The following is a 9,755-nucleotide window of genomic DNA, read 5'->3' as shown; positions in this document are numbered from 1 at the left end:
GGCGTCAGCGTGGTGGGCTGGGGCTTCAGCAAGGTGGTGCTGCGGGCCGCGCTGGCGGGCGGCGGCGCCGTGGCCCTCAAGGCCGTGCACGGCGGCGGGCGCGAGGTGCGGCAGTGCGTGCAGCGCTACGCGGCCCCCGACGGCTGCCGCCGCCTGGCCGCCTACAAGCTGCTCAAGGAGGCGGCGCTGCTGCGGCGCCTGCGGCACCCCGGCATCGTGCAGGTACGAGGGGCAGCCCGGCTGCGGGGCGCGCGGGGGCCCCGGAGGAGCGGGGTGCGCCTCGCTGGTGGGGGGAACGCCTCCGTCCTGCATCCCGCATCCCACGTCCTGCATCAAGCCGCTTGGAAGCAGCCCTGTGCCACATGCTCTAGGTGACACTGCGAGTGCAAGGGGGTTGGGCTAGATGATCTATAGAGGTCCCTTCCAACCTAAGGATTCTGTAATTCTGTGATCACTGGCTGCCGTCGCGGGCCCCGACGCTGCTGTCGAGCCAGCGGCGCCCGCGGCGGCTCCAACTGAATCCCGAGGGCTCTGTCGATCTGTCAATATTTATTCAGCCTGCTCCCCTCGCTGCCTGCAAAGGCGACCCCGGCTCCCCTGCATCCCGGCTGGCTCCACTCTGACCCCGCGGCTTCTCTCTCCGCAGCTGCATGGTCAATGCTATGATAGCAGCGGAGATCCTGAAGTGAGGGTCACCGCGATGCTGGAGCTGGGAACCCCCCTGGAGATGATTCAGCTTCTGCAGACCCCCTGGGAGGAGAGATTTAAAGTAAGAAAACAAAACAAAGAGGGGTTTATCAGTGGCTTTTAGACCTCAAACTGAGTGAATGCGAAGCGCCTGTGATGACTGCCAGGGCAAACGGGATTGTCATGCTGACACTCTGTTTGCTCCTCCAAATTGCCTTTGAATCATTTTGCTATCGCTTCTTTTAAATTGCATTAAAAAGTCGTAGTCTGAAGTTTCATAGATAGGTTCTGTTCCTCCAAAGCAGCTTAAAGGAGAAATCTTGCTCAGGTCAGTGGTGTGTAATACCCAGTATTATACTATATTTTCATTTGCTCTACCTTCTATGGGTCTCCTCCATGGAGAGACTAACGTTTTTCATAGCTGTGCACATTAGTATGTGCAAAATATGCAAACATCAGGCAAGCCACCTCCAATTGCTCTGTGTCTCTTGCTGCCCGTATAATGTCTTTTCCTAGGCTGCGAGTTGAGCAGCCTGTCTTGCTGTGTGTTCATGTGATGTTTCTGATCTTAGATCTTTAGCTACTACTGTAATACAAACACTGCCAAATTGCTTTCTTCGTGCTGTAGGTGATGGGATCACATCCCCGTTCCTGGTATCTGTCTTACCTCCTAAGCATTATACATAGAGACTTTTAAGCTCTCCGTGAGCATAAATGACTTGTGACATGGCAGTTATTTTGGTTATGGCTTGTGTTGCAGTTGTGCCGCAAGGTCTCGGTTGGAGGCTGGCTGCTACTTGTTTGCTTCCCAGGAGGAAGGGGAGCATCAAGGAGAAGCGTGGGTACCTTAATGTCAATACAAAATGCTCTGGGTAAAACAAAAATAAATGAATAAATAAAAACCCCCAACAAAAGTCCCAGAATAAAATCTCTCCCTGCATGTGGTCCCCAATGATGGAGAAGAACCCTGCCATCCAAGTGAGAGCGAGAGGGTGGCAGCAGGAAGAGGGGAAGAGAAGCTGGGTTCACTTCAGCCTCAATTGCTTCCCTAGTGAAGATAAAATAGTAGAATAATTTCTCCTGACTTGTAGAATTCCACTTTTGCTGGAAAACTATTTTGTGCTGCCTTCTACATCTTTCCATGCATTTCATCTTCTTAAAACAGTAAATTCTTCCACAGAGCTGAGACAGCATGTTAGTGGCAAGGCTCAGCATGGTGGCATTAAGAATTTAACTGCCTGCTCAAGACACTAATGCAGAATGGAGACTGGCACTGCCTAGTCCTCTTCCCTAATTAGGACATCTAAACGGATGGGATTTTCCCGGTAAGGAGCCACATCAGATAGCAGGGATTCTGAGTGGTTCCAAGTGAGCAAAGCCTTGTGCCTGCCCAGATCACTATCTGGGGAGGGAGATGTGGTGCAGGTCTGGCTGCGGCACACCTCGGTGACGATACAGTTCTGATCTGATCCTAGCACTCCCGATGCTGAGTGAAAAATGCTGCAGCTGCTGAAAGTGCTGGTTCTGTGTGGCTGCACTCTTCTAGCCCTGCTTTGTCCAAAAGTTGCCTCCCAGGCTCCATGCCGCATCAGGTACTGCCTGGCACTGCCCTGCTGCCAGAAAGCTGCCAGAAAGCAAAGGGCTGGCACACAGTGTATTGCATGCTCTGGCTAGTTCTTCAGAAGCCTGATTGTGTGCCCAAATTTGTACTGCTGAGTGATGCAGCAACACATGAATCTGGTATTAATGACCATGGAGCCTCCGTCTCTATGGAGCAGCATGGGGGAAGGGAGGGGAATGTATTAATTCTATGCCAAAGTGGGGGGAAAAATCCTTCTGATTTCAGCTAGCAAATCAGTATAGGTCCTGAAACATGAAGACTGCTATTGTTTTCCTCACAGCTTTCTCCTCTAGTTAGTGTAACTGCCAATGTCTCTTTTTGTATACACATGCTTTTAAAAAATGTTGCTAAACTACTTACCACAGTCAAATCCTGTGGCAATGTTGATAATAAATTTTGTAGCATACACATAATTACCTTTTAAGTACTATATGCTTTTTTTTTGCCTTTAATTTCAGTGAATGCCCTTTCCTTTGTTCTACTTCCAATTTAATAGCTGTTTTTCATCTGTTTTTCCATGCATATTCATCTTCTCTCTCTCAGATTTGCCTGAGTCTTGTGAAACTGCTGTTTTACTTGGCACATTCCCCCTTGGGTTCAATAGTCCTCTTGGATTTCCAGCCGAGGCAGTTTGTTATGGTGGATGGAAACCTAAAAGTGACAGACATGGATGATGCCAGCACTGAGGAACTGTCATGCAAGGAAGATAATGACTGCACACTCGAATTCCCTACGAAAAGCTTTCCTCTCAAATGCTCCGCAGTCGGGAAATGTGAAGGAATAAATGAAAAGAAGAATCTTTTCAACGCATATCGGTACGTCCAATTAAACAAGGAAGAAAATGTGGCATGTTTGAATTTACCCAATGCCATGTAGCACATAGTAGCTCTCATTTCTTCCATGCAGTGTTTCTCCTTTGCCTCTGTCAGAGGGTAGGTAAGGATCCCTTTGAAGCCAGTTCATTTTCCTTATAAGGCAGGAAAATAGTTGCGTTATTGTCTAGGGAGAATGTAGGCATCCTTCTTCCACTGCTCCCCTTCCCTAATGCCCTCTAGAAATTTGCTTCAAAGGTTGCACCTGTGAGCTCATTATTTGCCAAGCAAGTCCTACCAAGAGGCCTGTCATTCAAAAGCCACTGGCTATATTTGCTGGAAGCAGTGGCAGGGCAGGCTGCCTGCCCAAGTGCATCTGCTCTGACCTGCTCCTGCTGGCAACAGGTTGGCTAATTTTTCCCTTGAAATTCATCTCCATCTGTATCAAAACTGTGGGCAACTATGGAATAGTAACACATGGGCTGGAGACTGCTGCATCACTTCATGTAAGCCACCAACCAGTCGTTCATGTGTGATGACTTCTACTCGGCACTGGTGTTTGGCAGGTCAGGTGACAGTGGAAGTCCTGGCACCTGGATATTTATACAGAAAGATTTATTATGGTAACTCTTATTGGCAGGACTTGCTCTTAAAAGGTTAATCCCCGCATAGATTGATATAGCTGAGTAGTAAAGTCTCTTGTAGAGCAGGAGTGTTCTGGAGGGCTTGGGCGATAAATAAGAGAAACATTCTGGTTTTCCATGGGTAACGGGGATGCCAAACCTCTTCAAGGCAAGTAACAGGTCTTGCGTGAGCCTTTTTCAGACCGCAAGACCTGTAAAAAGACCTATATAGGTCTTTTTCAGTGATGGCAAATCCATTGCTTAGTGTACAAAAGTAAGGTACAAAGAGAATGAATGAGGGAGTCTTGGAAGGCTATGGTTCAGTGCTATGGTTCATGTGACTCACTAGTCACATGCAGCTAATCAAATTAGAGGAAAATGTGGACAACCTTTTAAGGACTTTGAGCAGCTATATTCTAATCAGTCTGTTGCTGTTGTTTTTTGTTTGTTTGTTTTTTCAGGTACTTTTTCACATATCTTCTGCCACACTCTGCACCTCTACCTTTGCAGCCCTTTTTGCGTGATATTCTGAATGCAACAGGTACCAGCTAATATCCATAAACCAATCTTTAATACAAGATTGCAAATGGTATTTTGTGGAATAACTCATCTCTGCCATTTTTTTCTTTAAATCTAGGTGATTTACGATATGGTATAAATGAAACCTTGAAAGCTTTTGAAAAGGTTTTACATCTGTACAAGTCTGGGCTCTATCTACAGAAAAGACCCCTTCTTTTAAAAGGTACATGATTTCACATGCTTTAAGTAATACTAATAATTCCTGTAGCATTAGGTGCAAGACTTTTTAACTGGCCAAATTCTCATCTCTTTTGCATTCAGACAGTCTATGGTCACAAGAAATAGAATTAAACACCAGAATATCTTTGTTTTTCTTTTCCTCCCTCATTTGAGCAGCCTTTTATTGTTTCTCCGTGAGAGTTATGCATGATTGCCTTGTTTTGCAAAGGAAATGCAGTAGAGACAATCTGGCATACATATGAACGTATGTTTGCACTGCTTCTAAATACTGTTTTCAGAATGTTCATCAGCCTGTGTTTTAAAGTGAATTTATATATTTGCTATAGATACAGACCAGAGAGGTAAATTTGAGTCTCATATATTCTCTCTGCAGTAACATCTTATTCTCTTGACAAATAGGGCACCTCTCCATGTTGATACACAGTCTTCCCGTGTTTCACTCCATGGCTTCTGACTGGTCAGCACAATTTATAACAGAAGCACAAAGTGTGTGGGGTCCCCAACACTGACTGAGTTGAGTGTGCAGAGCAGCTACAACTCCATTGCCCTACTGTATTTCTGTATTTCTTTTTCTGTTTTTTTTTTGTTGTTGTTATTTTTATTACTTTTTTTTTTAATGAAGACTATTTGACGTATGGGTGGATAAAGTAACCAACCTCTGTGAAGTACATGCCTCTATATAAATGGGATCCATTCCATGGTAGAGATGTTGCTGATCATCCTTCCCACTGGAAAGGCTTGGAAAGTCCAGCAGTTACCATGGACTTTCCAAGTCCAACATTTTATCAAGTGTTTCCTCAAGGTGGTAGTGGCTTGAAGAAAAAAATCTCTTTGTGTTCAGTGGAGCTGGATTTGCACATTTATGAACAAAAATACCTGGTCATTTGTGCTGAAGGACCAGCAGTTTGCCATTGTTCTCCAAGGACACCTTCCTTTTGACTTAGCAGTTGGCCCAATAGCGATGTGCTAATGTGGTCACCATCCCAGAGGTGTGGGAGGGACTCCCCAGCGAACAGTGACCTTCCCATTGCCTGCTCGGGCTTGTTACGTCTTTTGTCTTCTGCTGGAGCAAGATCTGGCCTCCCTTTCCTCCACTGTGGATCCTAAATCTCCTGCACCTTTGGGTGTCACCATGATGTGTGAGTCACTATGTGCCCCACACCACTACATGGTGGATCTGCGATTCCACAGGAACTGGTGTTGGGGCTGAGGTGACTGCTGTGATGCTGGCTCCTCTGGAGCCCTGCTGGAAAGGCCGATCCCTACCACAACCCACTGCTGTAGCCTTTGCCCTCTTGTGCACCTCTTTAGTCTCACCCCGTCCTTTCAGCCCGTATTGATGCCTATAGGAACTTGAGAGAAGTTCCTATACATGCTCCATCATATATGTGGAGGAATTGCTGCTCAGTGCTTGAAAGCAGAACTACAGGTAAGGATCTGGGGGTTTTCTACTTTGGATCTCCACTCACACCATTTAAAGATCGGTTCCATCTATCACTATCTCATTTCCATGGAGAATTTCACTAGAGTGGTCAGTATAAAGTTTACCTTGTAACTAGTCACTGAAAATAGACTTAGTTTCTCTAAATACCATCTTTCTCTTCCCAGAGTACATCTCCTTGAAGGGCTTCCGAACAGTGGAAGCAGAAGACTATAAGTGCTGGCCCTCCTACAGCCACCTGGGCTGCCTGCTCTCCGTCCACAGCGCCGAGGAAGCCGCCGCGATTTGCAACTCCCAATCCCAGTGTCAGAGCTTCATCGTCACCCAGCAGAGGACATGGACAGGTGAGCTTGGGCCAGGAGGTCCCATGGCAGGAGCATGATGCCAGTGACCACATGGTGCCCGAGCCTCTCGGTCCACTCTCTCAGTGGGGATAACGCTGCTGCCATGGCACAGGGTGCATTGAGTCTACAAGAGCTGCCTTCCCTCTTCTCAAGGCAGGTGGCTGCCATGGGGAGCATCCAAGGATCCAGAGTATTTGCAAGGAGGGAGGTGCTGGCATAAGAGAAAAATTACCTTTTTGCCTCTGCAGATTTCTGTTGCTTTTCCAGAACATGCCATATTTTTCTAAATTTTTCTCCAACTTCTGAATAGCACCTCTTTGAATTGTTAAACAGTTACTTATTTCATATAGAGATGGCTTAATTTTTGTGTAGGTAAAACAATTCCTCTGGTACATATACTTTACAAAAAGTGTGGATTTTGTGGGTTTTTTTTTTTTAATGAGATGAAAGTAACTGTGCGAAAGTAGGTAGTTACTACTGCTACTACTTGGCAGAATCATAGCTTAGAAGTTGTTACCTCCTTTGTCAAAGCTGGAGCTCCAAACCAGTGGCTTTCACAAATGTCCCTGTAATTAGCTCTGATTACAGTCTTTTATAGTTAGCATGTATTCAGGATTATATTATAAATTACCTCATTTAGCTGACACTTCAATCGTGAATCATTCGTAAAGTAAAACAGTAAATGAGGCAAATGAGTGTTTTCAGTGGCAGTGCTGAAAAGCCATGCCTAGTCAGCTCACATGGCAAATTCTGTTAAAACAACAACAAAAATGCAGTCTTTCATGAGTTTGTGTAGAACTGGCCTAAGTTTAGCCCTTGACGTGAGAGTGCTCACATTAATACAGCATAAAACTCTGGATTTAGTGTGTCACTGGGAAGAAATGCACTTAAAGCTGTGCAAAATGATGCAGAATAAGAAGTGATGTGGAAAGGATTACCCTTTCTGCAGTGAGTGCCACGGTGGTCCTTGCCCACCAGCCCTGTTCCTGCAGTCTGTTACGTTCCTTTTGCTGCAGTTTTTCTTCTTGCGTTTTTACAGTAAATCTCGTCAACCGAAGATGACAAAAAGTATGTCACAGGCCTAACTTTTCCATTTGGATTAATGAGAGTGGTGGGAAGATGCCAGTCCCTCTTAGTGCAACTTTGTCAAGCAAGCAAGACGTGAAAGCCTTTTGGGTCTGATTTTGCATCCCTTGCTCTGCTCCACCAGTGTCTGGAGTACATTGGGGGTGTTAAACACATCTGCAGCAGGGCAGAACGACCCTCCTGTGAGAAAGGATCATGTTCCTGACTCTCTTGGAAGAAACAGCATGAGTCAAAATGAGCCTATCTATCTCCACTATTAAACTTGAATTTTTATTTCCTTTCCAGGACGCCCACTTGCCTCATTTCAGAGCAGCCCGACTGATTTAATACCGGATGTTAATGCCGTAGTCTATATAAAACGATCAGCTTCCTCAGGGGAAAGACTTTAAAGACAATGAGATCACAGAAAAGGGTGCTGGGAAGAACAACCGTTGGGGAGAACTTCAGCTACTGAAAAGAATGACATATTTTATTTCGCTTTAGAATGCAAACTCCCTGCCAGCTCAGATTGAGTCAAACGCTGCTGCCTCCTTGATCAAAGCTCAGATTTCTCCTTGCAGAATGCTCCCTTCTCCACCGCCCTGCTAGCTTCTTCATCTGTTCCCACACTCTGCTGTTCCTCATAAAAGTGCTCAGTTTTAGTCAAATGTTGCTAGAATGTGCAATCCCCAGCCTTGCTGCTTCAGTAGCCAGCTTGTGAGCCAAGAAATAGAAATAGCCGCAAGGGACCCGGCTGGAGTAGGCCTAGATAGTTCAGCAGTCTCTGAAAGACCACGAGTAATGAACGTGGCTCCTCCTGCAGCCGCCAGCAGGGATTTCACACCATTGCAGCTGTAAAGGTCGAGATTTCAGTGGTGGGACCAATGTTGCAGAGTTGGGATCCATAACCAGAGGTTGATGATGGGGGTGGTCTTCAAAGTAGGGTTTTGGTTCTGTTCCTCTCAGGGCAGGGGAAGGGAGGTGTGTAGAGATCACCTCCGGAACCATGTGTCTGAGTGTTTGCATGTGGGATTTCAGTTTTATCCTCTGTGGTTTGTAATGCCAGCTCCCATGTATCAACCTTGAAGGTTTTTTTCTCTGTTACTTTCCATGAAAGAGTGAGACATTCAAATTATTTATGTATGAAATGTTACTCTGTATGATAAAGAATGACTACGTTTATTCTAAGCACAGTGTGAAAAGCTTGTTTTGTTGTTTTTTAATTATCTGTGTCTTTATTGCAACCACATGAACAAATGCAAATGTTCTCCACCTCCACACACTTAGCAGCACCTAACAGCTGGGGACAACCTGCAGGCATGCCTGGCAGTGGGCAAATTCACCCAAGCCTCTTGGAGTGTTAGATCCTGGAGGGCACTAGCTCTGCTTGCAGGCTCACAGGTATAGCAGAGAAAGTCTGGTCTCAAGAGACTCCTGAATCTGCCCTAGCAGTTTTGATAGATGTGGCCTCTGAAAAACAGGGCTTTATTGCATTTTCAGACTCTCAGAGATGTTAATATAATGTGCTACTCCTATGAGTGTCTGGAATCACTGGCCATAAGGTATTTTGCTATCTCATTTGCAATGTATTCAGAAAAGCCCAAGGTCTCTGCAAGGGACGGTGTCTAGCCAAGCCCTGCAGAGGAGCTCAGCCTGCAGCCTGTGTGTCACAGGGTTGTTTTTCTGCCGTGCAGAATCGCTGCTCTTGGGACACTGCCATGGACTCCCTGGAGCCTCATCTGTGTGTGGATGTTTCCAGGCCTCTGTAGCAGCCTGGGTATCTCTAGACTGAGGAAGCCCAAGCTCTTGCCCTGGGTTGTGCTGTGCCTGGCACAGGCTGCCTGGTTTCCTACTGCAGGTGCTCACCTGGCAGCTCATTAGGACCCTATTAATCCTCAGCAATGCAATTCCAGGGAGGTTTTCTCATGCAGCACAGCCAAGGCTCCCCTGTCAATTAGAGAGCACTCCGTGTTAGCACAACAAGAAGGCTCTTCTTACCGTGATGACCACTCTGCCACAGGCTTTGTGAAGGCAAAGCTTTTTAATGGGCAGCCATAAAGGGTTCTCTCCATTACAGTGGGAGTCCCAGGAAAGGCCCTGCCAGGGGTCCTCTGTTTTGGGGTGAGAGCCTGCTGAGCAAGGCCTGGGCCATCTGCTCTGTGGTGCTTCCCATTAGCAAGCCCTAATGAGAGTCTATTCCATGTCTCTCAGCCTGGTGAGACATAAATCAGAACCACATCCCCAAAGGAAAGGCCAGCCTGGGGTCATTGAGGAAAGTACAAAAACTCAAAGGTTGAAGTGATTCTGATTTGTGTTAGAAATTTTAGGACATTTAACTGTCCCTCAAAATCTTTCCTGGCAAGAAGGTAAGGCCAAGGCTCTGAGAGCACTGTGCAGTTTAGT

General features: G+C 46.3%; 1 protein-coding gene across 1 annotated transcript in view; it reads left to right on the top strand.

The window, feature by feature from the left end:
- Positions 1-8,510, top strand: part of LOC112956947 (extracellular tyrosine-protein kinase PKDCC-like) — a 9,093-nt gene extending 583 nt beyond the window's left edge. The window contains exons 2-8 of the mRNA XM_026050435.1: positions 9-222; positions 647-769; positions 2,852-3,123; positions 4,205-4,284; positions 4,381-4,485; positions 6,111-6,287; positions 7,659-8,510. Coding sequence (XP_025906220.1) covers positions 9-222; positions 647-769; positions 2,852-3,123; positions 4,205-4,284; positions 4,381-4,485; positions 6,111-6,287; positions 7,659-7,762 — 1,075 coding nt within the window. The 3' untranslated portion in view covers positions 7,763-8,510. The remainder of the gene's footprint in view (positions 1-8; positions 223-646; positions 770-2,851; positions 3,124-4,204; positions 4,285-4,380; positions 4,486-6,110; positions 6,288-7,658) is intronic.
- The last annotated feature ends 1,245 nt before the right edge of the window (positions 8,511-9,755 follow it).

Source organism: Nothoprocta perdicaria, unplaced genomic scaffold, assembly GCF_003342845.1.
Source record: "Nothoprocta perdicaria isolate Ctin4 unplaced genomic scaffold, notPer1 scaffold_69, whole genome shotgun sequence".
Classification (NCBI taxonomy): domain Eukaryota; kingdom Metazoa; phylum Chordata; class Aves; order Tinamiformes; family Tinamidae; genus Nothoprocta; species Nothoprocta perdicaria.
The sequence above is the reverse complement of the archived record's forward strand: the minus strand, read 5'-3'. Positions and strand labels throughout refer to the sequence as shown.